This window comes from Triturus cristatus, chromosome 11, assembly GCF_964204655.1.
Source record: "Triturus cristatus chromosome 11, aTriCri1.1, whole genome shotgun sequence".
Classification (NCBI taxonomy): Eukaryota; Metazoa; Chordata; class Amphibia; order Caudata; family Salamandridae; genus Triturus; species Triturus cristatus.
The window spans coordinates 208,654,226-208,672,091 of NC_140594.1; the positions used below are offsets into that span (position 1 = coordinate 208,654,226).

Genomic DNA, 17,866 nt, shown 5'->3' on the forward strand with positions numbered 1-17,866 from the left:
ACTCTTGGAGACACAAGTACACCAAGGAAGACAGGGCTAACTGCAGACATCAGTTTCGGAGGCTTTGGACATTAGAGAGAAATTAAGGAGATCATTTGATCCATACAAGACCGTAAAACCACATGATGACCACGTACTTCGTTGTGGGGCCCCCCAAAATCAAGAGACGCCACCCGTGTGGACTGGATACGGAAACGTTTCGTAGCTCTCAAAAGCCTGAAGGGGTGCTGGCTCCATCTCAGCACTGGAAGCAATGCAGGAGTGAGGTCACTGGATAGATACATTGCATACCTTTGGCCACTGACGTCCGTTTCCTTTTTCGCAAACTGCAACGCGAATCTGCAGCTCCTCTTTGTTTTCTTTTCATATTTTACCATTTTCTCTAAAATTCCTGGAGTGCTGTGGCCAGGGGCATCCCTGCAAAGAATTAAGGCTTTAAACCTTGTTGAACTTGCAGTGCACAGATGCATTTTAGATACCCACAGGATCCGTCTGTGGTGCCCCGAAGTATAACTCGAGGTTGTGTGACAAATGTGGTGTCATGTACCCCAAATCCATCTAAGTCACAGTTATTTTCTTCTCCAGTTAACTGCAGTTAAATTGTATGTGTTTTGTCAATACAGGCAGGTAGGTCAGGCTGATCCCTCAATAGCTTAATGGCTCTGTTGCACAAAGTTACTCAGGCTTAAACCATAGTGAGTTATGCCATGGGTTGTGTGCATTCCTCCACGCTACTGCTGAATTTCAGTGATTACGCGCATTCGAGACTCAAACATAAGTCACTGTTTAAGTTTTTTTCAGTGAAATTCAATGTGTTTCTATGATGTACTTTTTTCATTCCCTGCTGTGCACCGTCTATGACCTTATGGAGCAGTGGGTGGTCACCAGCCCCGTGACCAACTCCACCATGCCTACCTACAGGGCTGCCCTGGCCATACTAGTTATACTAGCAGCCCACTCTTTATAAGACACCATTTTGAGTTCCTCTCTGTGCAGAACAGAACCGTTTTAGAATAGTTGCATCCTTTGCCATAAAAAGGAAGATGTCTAACAAAGTGAACAACTAATGTGAAAAGAGAGCAAAGCTGCAACACAGGAGTTCCCCCACTAGCTGAGAAAGATGTTGAGGTTCCAACAACTTAATAAGCTGCGGACACCAATGAATAGTCCTTCGCCTGGATTTGCACATTATTCCACCAAGCGCTGAAAATCCAACATCCAAGCCTATACTTATTTGGGACATTGGCATGATCAAGCACCTCATGCTTTAGTCCCAAATTAGGTTTTCTTGCGGACATGAAGCACCAGTGTCAGAAGCAGGAAGACAAAGGAGTTTTTTCTAATGTTCTTCAAAAACAAGTAGAAGTCTGATACAGGGATGACCATGTGTGCCTTTATATTGCAGAAAATGCAAAAATATAATCTGCTCTCCAGAGGAACACCTACAAGTTCTCTCTATCGAGTAAACAGACACTTAAACAGGGACCACAGTGCTTATTTGAAAGCTTTCATGTTGCGCATTTCCTTTGAGTGGCTACCCACCCATGTAGAGTGGGTCTCGGGGCTTGACTCGCAAACTAGGACCTGCAGCCCACCCTGATGCGCATATCTGAAAGCTGTGCGCTGTTGAGGTTACCCTTTGTTACCCTTCCCACTCTGACTCTACCCCCCCCCCCCCTCCCCCCTTATTGACTGTTAATTAATGTAACAATGGGCAGTGTCTGGTTTAGATTTCTTTATGAAAGTGTGTGAGTATGTTTGGTACTTATTTTAGATTAAACATTATTTGGTGTATTTATTGTTCTAAGTACCTGCTCCTAAAAATTCTAATTACTCTTAAAGTCTTGACTGCTCACCCACTTACTCTTGGAGACACAAGTACACCAAGGAAGACAGGGCTAACTGCAGACATCAGTTTCGGAGGCTTTGGACATTAGAGAGAAATTAAGGAGATCATTTGATCCATACAAGACCGTAAAACCACATGATGACCACGTACTTCGTTGTGGGGCCCCCCAAAATCAAGAGACGCCACCCGTGTGGACTGGATACGGAAACGTTTCGTAGCTCTCAAAAGCCTGAAGGGGTGCTGGCTCCATCTCAGCACTGGAAGCAATGCAGGAGTGAGGTCACTGGATAGATACATTGCATACCTTTGGCCACTGACGTCCGTTTCCTTTTTCGCAAACTGCAACGCGAATCTGCAGCTCCTCTTTGTTTTCTTTTCATATTTTACCATTTTCTCTAAAATTCCTGGAGTGCTGTGGCCAGGGGCATCCCTGCAAAGAATTAAGGCTTTAAACCTTGTTGAACTTGCAGTGCACAGATGCATTTTAGATACCCACAGGATCCGTCTGTGGTGCCCCGAAGTATAACTCGAGGTTGTGTGACAAATGTGGTGTCATGTACCCCAAATCCATCTAAGTCACAGTTATTTTCTTCTCCAGTTAACTGCAGTTAAATTGTATGTGTTTTGTCAATACAGGCAGGTAGGTCAGGCTGATCCCTCAATAGCTTAATGGCTCTGTTGCACAAAGTTACTCAGGCTTAAACCATAGTGAGTTATGCCATGGGTTGTGTGCATTCCTCCACGCTACTGCTGAATTTCAGTGATTACGCGCATTCGAGACTCAAACATAAGTCACTGTTTAAGTTTTTTTCAGTGAAATTCAATGTGTTTCTATGATGTACTTTTTTCATTCCCTGCTGTGCACTGTCTATGACCTTATGGAGCAGTGGGTGGTCACCAGCCCCGTGACCAACTCCACCATGCCTACCTACAGGGCTGCCCTGGCCATACTAGTTATACTAGCAGCCCACTCTTTATAAGACACCATTTTGAGTTCCTCTCTGTGCAGAACAGAACCGTTTTAGAATAGTTGCATCCTTTGCCATAAAAAGGAAGATGTCTAACAAAGTGAACAACTAATGTGAAAAGAGAGCAAAGCTGCAACACAGGAGTTCCCCCACTAGCTGAGAAAGATGTTGAGGTTCCAACAACTTAATAAGCTGCGGACACCAATGAATAGTCCTTTGCCTGGATTTGCACATTATTCCACCAAGTGCTGAAAATCCAACATCCAAGCCTATACTTATTTGGGACATTGGCATGATCAAGCACCTCATGCTTTAGTCCCAAATTAGGTTTTCTTGCGGACATGAAGCACCAGTGTCAGAAGCAGGAAGACAAAGGAGTTTTTTCTAATGTTCTTCAAAAACAAGTAGAAGTCTGATACAGGGATGACCATGTGTGCCTTTATATTGCAGAAAATGCAAAAATATAATCTGCTCTCCAGAGGAACACCTACAAGTTCTCTCTATCGAGTAAACAGACACTTAAACAGGGACCACAGTGCTTATTTGAAAGCTTTCATGTTGCGCATTTCCTTTGAGTGGCTACCCACCCATGTAGAGTGGGTCTCGGGGCTTGACTCGCAAACTAGGACCTGCAGCCCACCCTGATGCGCATATCTGAAAGCTGTGCGCTGTTGAGGTTGGCCACCCATAGCGGGTGGGTTGCAGAGCCTGGCAAAAGCAAGCACTGCGGGGATTTTCAGATCTAAGGTGCACGGACGTCATGTTGAAAGATGCCGGTATGGTACATTGAGAAACAACTGCAAATCGGCAAGTTAAAGGAAAGTTGAGCTACAGGTAGATGTCTTTTTTTAAGCTTTATAAACTAATACACTTAGTGATTCAAAATGATCAATGATGAACATGCTGACAAAGCTGTAGTGGTGCTCATAAATATACAAATGTGTTTTACCAGTTATGTTGCACTATATGTTTCTGTGCTGTAAAATGATGTTTCTACTTGCAGGGTCGTCCGTTGACACTGGATCACTGTCTCCAACATTTTATTTCTTCTGAATCTGTAAAAGATGTTGTCTGTGAAAATTGCACAAAGGTAGGTAGATATTTGAAAATATTGTGTTCATTTTGTCTACTCAATGTTTTTGCTTTCAAGATATTTATACACAAAGAATCCTTAATATTCTGATGTCAGTGTTATAGCCCACCTGTCTGAACTCCTACCCTTCCTGGTGCTACCTAAGTGGCCATGGTAGTAGCTCAATTGCTCTGTTGTACAAAGCTACTCTGGCTTAAATTGTAGTTGGGTGACTGGGCTCCTCATCCTTAGTTATGGTCATCAACAGTAATACCCAGCAGGTTCCTGAACCAAATATGTATCTCCTACCTAATACTGCTGTATTAAATTGATGTGCATATTAAACTGTGTATGTATCCATTATAAATATTATTAATACAAAAATTCGACAAAAAAAACTATATGAAAAAGAGAGAAAGCAGAACTTAAACTAAAGTACTACCGGTATGCAGCAAATAAAAGTACCCGATCTATGCCACAATTCTCAGACTGCATAAAACCAATTATGGCTATTAGAGAGCAAAGGGTTACAAATGGCTACCGCACATATCCGTGGGGTTAATCTGCTAGGTTGTTGTTAGACATGATGGTAACAGTGCTGATCATACTGCCTGTTCCTATACTGTAATCAGAAAGTTTTTATTTATCAGGTAAGGATTGTCCCCTGATTCCTAATCGTAGTTACCATTCTGTGAAATCATTTTTATCCAGCACTGGATCTTTCATAGGCTCATATGCTTGATTCATTCCCTATTGTGAGGATGGGAACCTTTGAAAGTCAATATCCGAAATGCAGTGTGCCATTACATTCAGTAAATTTGAAAAAGGTCATAGCATTCCTTTAACCTGCAGCTCTCTGAAGATGGCGCTTAGCCTACTGCGCTACACTGGGAGATAGGAATCCTATTAGAATATGCTTTGTTTTTTTGTAAGATCAAGAAGAAAAGACTAGCCACTAAACAATTAACTGTGATAAATATATGATCATGACAATTTGGGAAATATTGGGTGTAAATATTTGTGGTCTTTGATAGTAACAAGAATGGCAAAAGGTGGGTCATAAGTTAGTTACAAAGAAAGGCCTATTAGTTGGGTGATACACATTTTATCAAACTTTGCAACTGCAGTTTGTGTCAATTCCACAGTCTTCTGTCCCATGCCTAATCCTCCGACTCCTCCAGCTCAGCGCGCTACGCCTGTTCAATCCTCTAGGCCTTTCAACCCAGCTTCTCTGCAGTCTTTCCCAAAAGTGCTGCATGAAAATGTTCCTATTGATAAGGATGCTGCATCTTCAAGTAGTGTCTATTGATAAGAGCAATAAGCATACAATAGTCAGGTGATTATTATGATAAGAATGAAAATGCAGAGGGTGCTGCTGGCCTCAGTGCAAGCTTCCACAACAAAGATGTGGAATGGGACCGGTTTGTTGCTCACATTGCAGCAAGTCCGGACCCTTTTCCTAGTTATTTATACAGATACATTGGCACGTACCACCGATCTGGTAGTAGAGGCAGCTCAGAGATTCAGCGTGCCTGTGCCCACTATGGAAAAGTTGTTTTTCTTTTTGATTTCAAGGGGCAGTCTCACTGAACTGTTAGAACAATTCCCATCCATGATCACGTTTGGGAAGAAGTTCTTTTAATAAAGAAAAAGTCAATTTACTGCAACTGTAAATTTATTGTGCATCGGAAAGAAATGTAGCTACTGAGTCTGCTCCTGTCCGCATCCTACATCAAAATTAAGCTAATTCAATAGTTTCCACAGCTGCTAAATGCAGATCGCAGTCCTGCAACACCCTCCATATTTCCCCATGGATGGAGAATGGGGCAAATGAGACTCCTTGGGGAAGCGCATCAATGTTTTAGCAGCAGATGCTTTTTTTATTGCCAGTGTCTCTGTAGTGGTGGCCAGTGTCTCGGCAGTGGTAGCCAGATAGGACCCCTAACTATGGAGTGATAAAGACCCTTTTCTTGATAGAGGACAGAATTCAGGAAAGGATGATTTTGAGGGAGGAAAGTAAGCCTACTCTAACTGAGACAGCTATGGATTCCTCAGTTTGAGACTTTTGCCAGATTGAGGATGTTGTGGTGCTGAGTCACTATGGATGGCTCATAAGTGCTATTTCTAGGTCTGGGGTGCAATCAAAAAGTTTGAGGCATGTGGGCTGCTGAATTCATATCTGTGCATAGATCGCTGCCTAGTGTTGGGTCCGGATGATTGCACATTGTTGTCCTGGAAGAGTCTTCGAAGTATCACGAGATAGGTGGCTCCTCCCCTGGACTACAGTGCGCATGGGCATCCTCTCCATCCTCAGATTGTTTTTTTCCGCCATTGGGTTCGGATGTGCTTATCTTAGCTCAAGTTAGGAAAACTTTATTTAAGGCAAAAGCCTTTAGGTATCGTCGGTACTGTTTGCGTTCGGTATCGACAGACTATTATACTTATTCACACTTCTCGGACCTAGTCTCGGTCCGAACATCGATCGACGTTCGAGGATGGAATCGAGGACTCCCTTCAAGAGATGTCCTTTATGTCACGCGAAATATCCACACATCGATGTCCATCCGGTGTGTAACAAATGCTTATCACCGGATCATAATGAGTCAAGGTGTATGGCCTGCGCACGGTTCCGGTCAAAGAAGACACTAAGGAATCGACGGGCGCTAGATTGGAGGCCAAACAATCGGCGCCTACCCCGGTTAACATATTCGGCACCGAGGATGAGGAAGTCGAGAGCGTCGAAGAGATAGACTCGAGCAATGCTTCGGAGCATGAATCCCAATCTGACGACGATGATGAGGTGATCTTCGAGGACGAAGACGTCGATGAGGTAGGAGACGACGATGAGGCCCTTGGGGCCGAGGAAGATAGCTCGGGCGAGGAGCTAGGCCAATCCGTCGATGCGGAGGCCGAAGGACACAGTCTTGACAAGGCTCAGGTCGAGGGATCGCCTGCGGGCCTTACCCAAGATCGGTCGGATCGTTCTACAGCCCCGCCTGAAGGCCCGGCTTCGAACATTTCAAAAGAGCCAACGATATCAAAAAAGACTGGATTCGATTCAGTGAAACCAAAACCAGCACCGGTCAAATCGAAACCGAAAGTGCAACTGGTTCAGGTCGGATCGAAGCCCTCCAATCCGTCGACACAGAAAAGGGACGTCTGAGCCGACCAAACAAAGAAGGACTTCGGTACCGAGAAGACAAAAAAGGGCTTCGGCACCGAGACACAGAAGAAGGCCTTCGGTCCCGAGAAGACGCAACGGCCTATGGCGCCGAAGGTTGGAGCACCGACCACCAAGGTCACGGGGGTCGATCCGACTACGTTGACACCGAAGAGTGCGGCGGCTGCCAAGATATCGAATCAACCAGTCGTCGATCCCAAACTTCGGATCGAACACCCGAAGGCTGTGAAGACACCGGAGACCGCATCGAGGCCTGTCTCCAAAGAGCCTATCGGTTCTAAAGCACTGTCTGCATTCACGTTGCAACAGGTGTCGGAGTCCCTACAGCGCATCAGGGAACGGGCAACCCTCGAACCAAAAACAGGGACCGAACCACACAAAGTCGCTAAAGCTCACTCGGCGCCGGCACCGATCAAGTTTGGATTGCCGCCACCCGGGGCACCGAAAATGTTCGAACTTCGGAGGAGTCTCGAACACACACGAACAGTGTCCACGGAAAGAACCAATGTCGAGGACTCGCGGGACCAGTTTATCGACGCCGACACTGGTAGGCTGTTGTTCCGTAAGCGGAGAATTATTCCAGAGAAGGCTTTGGACTCCTACAAGATTCCACTAAAAAGGAAACTGGCTTCAGGTTCGACGCCAGTGCTTGTAGAAACATTCCACACCTATCATCAGGAACCACCATCCTTTTCTCCTACACACTCAGAACAGGATGCAGGAGAGGGCTATATTGGGGGTGATACCACTTATCCTGTGGATAATGACCCTGATGACCAACAGCAAGACCCAGATCAAGCATGGGGAGACCCTACTGACCAAGGTGACCCACAAGATGCTCCTGACACTCATCTTTACAATGTCAAAACATCTCCCACTGAAGATACTGCTGCTTTTAACGCCCTCATTGAAAGGGCAGCTGCCAATCACGGAGTGGAACTCCATTCTGACTCTGTGGAGGAGGATTTCTTGGTAGACACGTTCTCCACATCAGAAAGAACTGTCAAGACTCTACCAATGCTAAAAGGGGTTCTTAAACATGCTAAGGACATCTTTAAGGAAACCACCAGGGCACGGGTATTAAACCCCAGAATAGAGAAGAAATACAAACCTGCACCCGGAGACCCCATGTACATCAAGGGTCAAATGCCATTGGACTGCATGGTAGTTTCTAATGCTCGCAAGAGAGCTAACTCACAGACTACAGGTGATGCTCCTCCTCCAGACAAGGAGTCCAAAGTGCTAGAAACATCAGGCAAATGGGTAGCAGCACAAGCAGCAAACATCTGGCGCATTGCCAACACTCAGGCACTCCTGGCCCGATACGACAGGTCACACTACGATACACTAGAAACACTGCTAGAACACCTACCAGATGAATACAAAGATGGAGCGGAGCTCCTCATCAGAGAGGGACAACTCATTACAAATGCGTCCATCAAATGCGCACTGGATGCAGCTGACACTGCAGCAAGGGCAATCAACACTAGTGTGATGTTGAGGAGGCACGCATGGCTGAGAATATCAGGCTTCAAACCTGAGATTCAAAATAATATCTTGAATCAACCAGTCAACCCAGACTTTTTATTTGGCCCAGAGGTTGACACTACACTGGAAAAGATTAAAAAGGACACTGAAACTGCGAAATCTATGGGGGCTCTACAGTCGCAGCAGTTTCGGAGTGGCTCCTTTCGTCGCCCCGGGAATAGAGGAGCAGCTAGAGGTCAGGGGTCCCAGCAGCAGTACAGTAAAGGAGGTACCCAGAGTACCTATAATAAAAACAATAGGGGTGGATATCGTGGATCCAGCACCAAAGGCAGAGGACGAGGACACAACAACACAGTGACGTCTTGTCGCTGCCCCCCGCCCACATAACACTGGTTGGAGGGAGACTCCAACAGTTCCTGCCAGTCTGGAGATCCATCACCACAGACAGGTGGGTCAGAGAAATTGTCCAGTACGGTTATTGTCTGGAATTAACATCCAATCCACCCAACATACCACCAAGACACCGTCCTATGTCCGCAGAGCACTGGACATTATTGCAGCAAGAAGTACTAAGTATGCTGCAAAAAGGAGCCATAGAGCTCGTGCCTATGGACCAGCGGGGGTCAGGGGTTTACTCTCTGTACTTCTTAATCCCAAAAAAGGATGGGTCTTTACGACCTATACTAGACCTCCGCCCCCTCAACCAATACATTCTGTCAGAGCATTTTCATATGCTCACCCTCCAGCAGGTTCTGCCGTTACTCAGTCAGGGAGACTTCCTAGCAACACTAGATTTAAAGGATGCGTATTTCCACATACCCATACACCCGTCACACAAAAAATATCTCAGGTTCACTCTTCAGGATCAGCATTATCAGTTCAAAGTACTCCCTTTCGGGGTAATAACGGCGCCCAGGGTCTTTACCAAATGTCTAGCGACAGTGGCTGCACACTTAAGAAGACAGCACATTCACGTCTTCCCTTACCTGGACGACTGGCTTGTTCAGGCAAAGTCAGCCCAGCAGTGTGCCAGCCACGTATCCCGCACCATTCACCTTCTTCACAGTCTGGGATTCTCACTAAATTATCCAAAGTCACATCTTCAACCCGCCCACGTACGGCAGTATCTGAGCGCGACCATAGACACTCTGGCAGCCAAAGCTCATCCAAACTTAGTGAGGATCAACAGCATGCAACTGCTGATAAAAAAGTTCAAACCTCAACACTCCCTTCCAGCGCGAGTGTTCATGCAGTTGATAGGCATGATGGCCTCCTGCATCTTCATAGTCCCGCACGCGAGACTACATATGCGCCCGCTTCAGGAGTGCTTGGCACGTCAATGGAATCAGACTCAAGGACAGTTAAAAGACCTAGTGTTGGTGAGCGGTCGGGCATACAACTCTCTGCATTGGTGGAATCCACAAAACCTTTGCAAGGGCCGAACGTTCCAAGAGCCTGTTCCACAAATAATACTGACAGCGGACGCATCTCTCCAGGGATGGGGAGCTCATGTACTCAATTACACAGGGCAGGGACTATGGACCACACAGCAACAGAAGATGCACATCAACCTTCTGGAACTGATGGCTATCTTCCTGGCGATGAAGGCATTCAAAGTACACTTGTGCAACAAAGTCGTGTTGATCCGGACGGACAACATGACTGCCATGTACTACATACAGAAGCAGGGAGGAACACACTCTCCACAGTTGTCTCATCTGGCTCAGAGCATGTGGAAGTGGGCCATTCAGAGGAACATGTTCCTCATGGCGGAACACCTCCCGGGCAAGGACAACCAGATGGCGGATCTGCTCAGCAGACACAGCCACCAAATACACGAATGGGAGCTACATCCATCAGTGCTCCAACCGTACTTCCAGCAGTGGGGTCATCCAGAGATAGACCTATTCGCCACAAGGGAAAACGCAAAATGCCAAAGCTTTGCCGCCAGGTTCCCGCATCCACAGTCGCAGGGCAATGCGATATGGATGAACTGGTCAGGCAGATTTGCGTACGCTTTTCCCCCAGCGCCATTAATACCGCTAGTGGCACGCAAACTACGGCAACACTCGATGACACTCATCCTGGTTGCTCCAATGTGGGCACGCCAGCCATGGTACACCACATTCCTAGAACTGTCCGCGGTGCCGCCTCAAAGACTGCGGCTAACACCCAAACTTTTAACACAGAACCATGGCGAAACTCAGCACCCAGATCCGCAACAGCTGAACCTGGCGATCTGGCTCCTGAAGTCTTAGAGTTTGGCTACCTGAACCTGCCTCCAGAATGTATGAATATCATCAAGGAGGCCAGGAAACCCACAACTAGGGCTTGCTATGCGGCTAAATGGAAAAGGTTTGTCATTTACTGTAAAAACAATGACATTAATCCGCTGGATGCATCCATTCAGAACATCATCTGTTACCTGTTACACTTATACCGATGCAATCTGGCATACAACTCCATCCGTATACATCTAACCGCAATAGCGGCCTATCTTCAGAACAGGCAGCACCTCTCTTTATTCAGAGTGCCTGCCATCAAAGCCTTCTTGGAGGGACTCAAAAGAGTGATTCCTCCAACAACCCCACCGGCACCGGTGTGGAACCTAAATGTGGTCCTCACCAGATTGATGGGTCCACCTTTTGAACCTCTACATTCATGTGAGATTCAATTCCTCACCTGGAAAGTAGCCTTCTTAGTGGCAATCACTTCGTTAAGAAGAGTTAGTGAACTCCAGGCACTAACCATTCAAGAGCCATTCATACAGGTTCACGCAAACAGGGTCGTACTACGTACCAACCCCAAGTTCATGCCTAAAGTGATATCGCAGTTCCACATGAATCAAACTATTGAACTGCCTGTTTTCTTTCCAAATCCAGAAAATGTCGCGGAGCGAATGCTCCATACTCTAGATGTAAAGAGGGCACTCATGTACTATATAGACAGGACACAGGATTTTAGGAAAACAAAACAACTGTTCGTTGCCTTTTCTCCACAACACAAGGGCAACGCCATTTCCAAAGCAGGGATAGCCAGATGGATCGTTAAATGTATTCAAATTTGCTATCAAAAAGCTAAACGCACATTAACGATTCCTCCCAGAGCCCACTCAACACGAAAGTTAGGGGCGTCCATGGCTTTCCTAGGGAATATTCCTTTAGAGGAAATATGTAGAGCAGCCACATGGTCCACTATACATACATTTACAAAACACTACTGTGTAGATGTGCATTCAAAACAGCAGGCAGCTGTAGGACAGGCTGTTCTCAAAACCCTTTTTCAGACTGCTGCAGCTGCCACGGGCAGCCGCCGCTCATAGAGGGACTGCTATATAATCTATGCACAGATATGAATTCAGCAGCCCACATGCCTCGAACTGAATATGCTACTTACCAGTATGCATCTGTTCTTGGCATGTAGGGCTGCTGACATTCATATCGCCCACCCTCCTCCCCGGCGCCTGTAGCGGCTGCAGCACTCAGAATTACTATATGGCATGGTCATCACTTACGGTATCTACTCCATCACTGCCACAATGGCGAAAAACAATATGAGGATGGAGAGGATGCCCATGCGCACTGTAGTCCAGGGGAGGAGCCACCTATCTCGTGATACTTCGAAGACTCTTCCAGGACAACAATGTGCAATCATCCGGACCCAACACTAGGCGGCGATCTATGCACAGATATGAATGTCAGCAGCCCTACATGCCAAGAACAGATGCATACTGGTAAGTAGCATATTCATTATGGACATTCCTTTTGATGGGCAGAATGTTTCTGGCAAGAAAGTAGACGAGATCCTGCAGATAATCAAAGCGAGCAGACACCACTCAATCACTGGGGTCGCTGTCAAACAGTCAGTGCTTCAAGTTCCAGAATCAAAGACCTTTCCACCCGAGATCCAGTTTTCATCAGTACATACAGGATGGGTCTCCGTTATCTTTCACATCTACGAAGACAGCAGTGGCCCTATTCTAGCAAGCAAGGACAAAAGCTTAAAGGTAACAAAACTTCAAAGTTTGGAGATGAGAGAAATTGAACCTCACTTGACCAGGCTCTCCTCCTTCCTCTTTACCTTGCTATTGGAAGTCAGGGTATCTCACAAAATTGCAGATTTAAATTTCAGACCGTGGCTATTGGATGTGGTCAAATATGGCCATCTGCTATAATTTATTTAAAAAAACACCCTCCTCTCTAAGGAGGGGAAAAACACATCATGTAATTGAACTGGAATTGGAGATTGCCAGATTCAGAAAAGGGTATTGGATTTTATTTGAGTCTTACTAAAGAAATCTACAGAATGGCAGCCGGTGCTGGACTTAAGGCACCTCTGCAAATAACAGAACGCAAAGATTCCTGGTCAACCAGACACTATCCCCAACATGCCCAAATTCAATTGGAGTCCCTCAAGGATCCACACTATCGCCATCACTCTTCAACCTGTATGTCGTACCCCTTACAGAAATTCTCAGAGATGCAATCATATCCTACCACATGTACGCGGACGACACGCAGATATACCTTAAGATCGCGTCTCTGGAAGACATCAAGTTAATGAATGAGGCTTTAAAAGTATCCTTACGCTGGTTAACTAGCAATCATCTGAAGCTATATGCACAAAAAACTGAATTCCTATTAATCTCAACACCAAAGAACCAGACAGAAGTGAAAGAATGGACGGAACTGATCACAGCACTAAACTGCACCCCATCTCTAGTCGAATCAGCGAAATCGCTAGGAATCACACTGGATAAGAACTTAGACATGAAAGCCCACATCAAATCAATGGCAAAAAGTACCCGATTTCACTTGAACTACATCAGAAAAGTGAAACCATTCATTTCTACGGCAGACCTCAAATTGGCAGTCCAATCTTTAGTTATTTCAAGGATCGAATATGGATGTACAACCCTAGCAGGTCTATCTAAAATTTCCACAGCATCACTAAAAGCATGTCTCAATGCGGCCGCAAGACTTCTCACCGGATCGAGGAAATTCGACCACATATCCCCACACCTGAAAGCATTAACCTGGTTACCTTACGAAGGCAGAATTCAACTTAAAATGGCATGTATTACCCACAAAGTGCTCCACTACAACACACCAAGATATTTGGCCCAGAAAATTGAACTATCAGGGGGAAACAGACCTGCCAGAAGTGCTAAGGAGCTGTTGCTGAGACCACCCATCTTCCGAAAGAAGAAAACGGATGATAGAGCTTTCTCCGGAGCAGCCCCCAGAATTTGGAACTCACTCCCTCCAAACATTAGGAAACTTCCAAACACGGCAATATTCAAGAGGGAAGCGAAGATCTTCCTAATGAGTAAGTTCCTTTCGTAAACCAGACCGCTCATCACTAGCACCGTGATATAGATGTTCTCAAAACAGACCTTCGAAATATGTAAAGATAAAATCACCAGTTATACTGGGGATAACCATTTACGATACTATACTACTCGAGACTCGTGGATGTAGAATGCGTGGAAAAAGACACTCGGAACCATTTGTATTGGAAGTCCCAGGACACCTTGTACAATAAGCAGTTCCAATAACTTTATTTGGAGCATTGAAGTTAAACATATTAGGGAAATAATTATATATATATGTGATTACTGACATCACATGGTAACCTAATCTTGTCACTGTATATATTTTTGCTAATACTGTATAGCTGCATAACTAACCTACCTCATATCATTGTAAAACGTTCTTCTATTCAAATTGTATCTTTAACCTACCTCATGTAATTGTGAAGCGCTCTGATACCCAAGGGTCATGTTCGCGCTATATAAAACTCTTTAAATAAATAAATAAAAACTCTAAAAGCAGGGGTTTCCTAAGATTCCGCTAATGAATATTCTACTGTTCATCATAAAAGGGAATGTTTTTGCTTCATTGGATCTAGAAGATGCATACTTGAACATACCAATTTATACAAAACTAAAGCCCATACCCTTCAAGTTGAAATCTGCCACTCGAGTGTTTACCAAGTACACAGCACTGGTAAGTGCTTATCTTTGGGTAAAAAAGTGTTGTGTGACCTCCCTATATCTAGATGATTAGTTAACTCGAGCCCCAAAACCCAACTAGGCTAGGATTATGCTGATGAGCACTGTGAACACGCTAACAAATTTGGGTCGGTAACTGTTGGAAAGGTAGTTCTGAATTTAACCATCAACAGAATATTACTAATAGTCAGGATATGTAAAGAGGAGGGGAGCAGTCTTTCCATTGTTAGACAGAGGGATCAGGCTGATGTAACTGCCATCTTATGTGTGTTCTAGAGGAAAGCAACATCCAGAATGGTATAAAAATTGTTGGGGAGTATGTCCTCATGCATTCTGCCACTGACTCAATGCCACCTGTGAAATCCAAATGAAAATAAGAGTTCTCCTAATGCGTAAATCCAAAATAGGTTTTTTTGTTGAAGAGAAGCTTTCTCCACAGCTGAGCATATAGAAGCCACACTTCAACTCTTCACTGCTTATTATTTTTTTCCAAACATTCCAAAAAGAACAGACCATGACATAATAATATGGGTGAAACGTGGACAAAACCATGGCCAGGCAGCTCACGGGCGATCTGCTGCTTACTCCTGCGACCGAGATTATTGAGGGTGCCTGCGGCGGATGTGGGATCTGCGGTGGTTACCGCAGGTGTAACCCGGAGTCTCCGGGAGAGGGCCCGCGCCTCCTAGCTGTGGTGTGGCATACGGCCGGGACTATGCCGAGTGGGGCGTCTGCTTCCGCTGCACCGTCCTGGACTGAAGAGGTTGTCGCAGGTACAGAGGGGATATTGTTTGGCCCTGGAGGTGCACACTGTGGCTGCACACGGCCTTGCTGCATCGGCGCGGCCCCTGTGTGGGTGCTCGGCATTGGCTGTTGGACTTGTGGAGTAGCTGGAAGACGCTGCGCCGCAATCAGTGTCAGTTCTGCGGCCATAGTGGACTATTTGCTGCGTGGATTAAAGGTGCAGACAAGTCCCACTATAATCTGTGCTCCCCGGAAGGGGTCATGCGCACAGAGCCTGCCTCACTGGTCTGGAGCCTTGGACTGCAACCATTGGATTCCAGGCCTACATGAATGCGCAGCACACGAAGCATAAAAGGAGGTAGGATACGATTCGGGCACCGCCTTGGGCATAGCGATAGTACTTTGGGCTTTGGCTACTTTGTGCGGTTGCCCCACATTGGTGTATGCTGTATCCTGAGCATACTTTATCTGCTCTCACCTGAAAATTGGCTTGCAGAGCTTGAGACCTATACCCCTGCCATTCATTTCACAAACACCGGGGGTCATGGGTAAGAGCAATACAACACAATCAAAGCTTTACTTTGACCAGCGCAAATCTGCCAGACAGAGGGACAAAGACCTTGACCCTACGGAGGCCTTGCAGGCAGCAGACCCGGTAGATTGTGATGGGGATATTCTGCAAATTCTAGGGACCATGCAGCGTAGTCTTTCCTCCATTGATGCTAAGATGGATTCCCTGGCATATCGCATGGATAGAATGTCCGAAAGGGTAGGTAAACATGCAGAAAGGATTGCTATGGCTGAGCGCAGGATATCGGATGCGGTAGATGCTCAGACGGAAACGGGGGCAGCGCAAAAACAGATGGAGAAACTGGTGGCGGTGATGAAAACAAGGCCGAATATCTTGAGGCGTGCTCCAGGCGCAATAATGTGCGCAATGAGAAAAATTCAAGCAGGGTATTCAACAGTAAGGAAGTAATGGCGCACAGCAGGTAAACGTAGGTAATGTGAGCTCAGATGTATATTATGGTGCAAACAGGGAGGGGAAACCCCACCAACCCCTCAAATCATGTAGGGAAAACCTACAATCAAACAATAGGAACAATCCTGTGCACACATACTTTATAAAAAGTTGTACATCAAGGAATGTTACATTTGTGGTGCTGTAATCCATAGTAAATTGCATCCCAAAACTATTGGTATTGAGATGAGAGCAGAACCTCAACAGCTCACTCTCACTACCGGACCAAATTAAGAGACAATCATCTATATAGCGGCCCCAAAAGATAATGGAATTGCTCCATTCTGTTCCATTGGGGCCCCAAATCCATTCCTTCTTCAAACAACCCATAAATAGATTCGCAAACGACGGAGAAAAACGTGAACCCATTGCTACTCCTTTCACCTGTTTGTACCATATGTTCTCAAACAGGAAGAAGTTGTTGTGTACTATGAGCTGCATCATGGTGATTAACATGTTGTTATGAAGCCAGAGTGTTGCTGACCTGTTATCCAGGGTTTTAGTGACTGCTCTAAGACCTATTTCAGGGTCAATACTAGTGTACAATGACACTACGTCCAAGGTGGCCAAAATCATACCAGGTTGCCACTGAAAATCTGACAAAATACTCAAGATGTGTTTAGTGTCCTGTATATAGGACGCAAGATTCCGTACCATAGGTCCCAAAAACAAGTCAACATACTCCGACAATCTTTCCATAGGTCCTCCAATGCCAGAGACAATGGGTCTCCCAGGCGGGAAAGGAAGATGTTTGTGTATTTTTGGCAATGTGTATAATACAGGAAAAGTGGGTCTAAAAACTTTCAGATAAGCTATCTCATCTTCATCTAGAAGGCCTGCAGTGTGCCAATCAGAAAGGTGTTTGTTAGTCAATGTGGTCAGAGGTCCTATAGGGTTGTAAGCAACAGTATGATAGCAGTTGTGATCACTAAGCTGGGATAGGATCTCATTATTATAGTCAACCCGATTCATAATAACAACATTCCCACCCTTATCAGCCTCCCTGATAAGGATGTCCTTGTTGTCGACCAATGTCTTAAGTGCCTGACGTTCACCTTGTGTTAAATTATCATTGAATAGACTCTTATTCTTGTTCCTTCTAGATTCATACAAATTGAGATCTTCTATCACCCTTTTGTAAAAGATGTCAATCACATTCCCCCCTGCAAGTGTAGGTATCCATTTAGACTTGTTCTTAAGACCACTACCGGGAGGACTAGAGGTATCAATATTAAGCTCATCAAGAAGTTGAACCATGGTGTAAGGAGACTCTTCAATGTCTGTCAAAGACAGGAGCAGTTTGGTAGCCTGTATATCACAAATAGTGGGAACACCAAAAACATCATCACCATAGTGTTTAGTAGCTTTTTTATTTGCTTTAGGATTATCAGAGAACATTTTTTTCAATTTCAATGCTCTAACAAATTTAAACAGGTCTATTTTGAGTCTACAAAAATCACCAGAAACCATGGGATTGAAATTGAGACCCTTGCTAAGCAATGAGTTCATGTCTGCAGTGAGTGTCATGGA

The 17,866-nt window shown here is 45.3% G+C and overlaps 1 protein-coding gene across 3 annotated transcripts in view; it reads left to right on the forward strand.

The window, feature by feature from the left end:
* Positions 1–17,866, forward strand: part of USP30 (ubiquitin specific peptidase 30) — a 302,545-nt gene that overhangs the window by 175,358 nt on the left and 109,321 nt on the right. For all 3 annotated transcript variants that reach the window (XM_085636303.1, XM_085636304.1, XM_085636305.1), the window contains one exon: positions 3,821–3,907. In XM_085636303.1, coding sequence (XP_085492429.1) covers positions 3,821–3,907 — 87 coding nt within the window. The remainder of the gene's footprint in view (positions 1–3,820; positions 3,908–17,866) is intronic.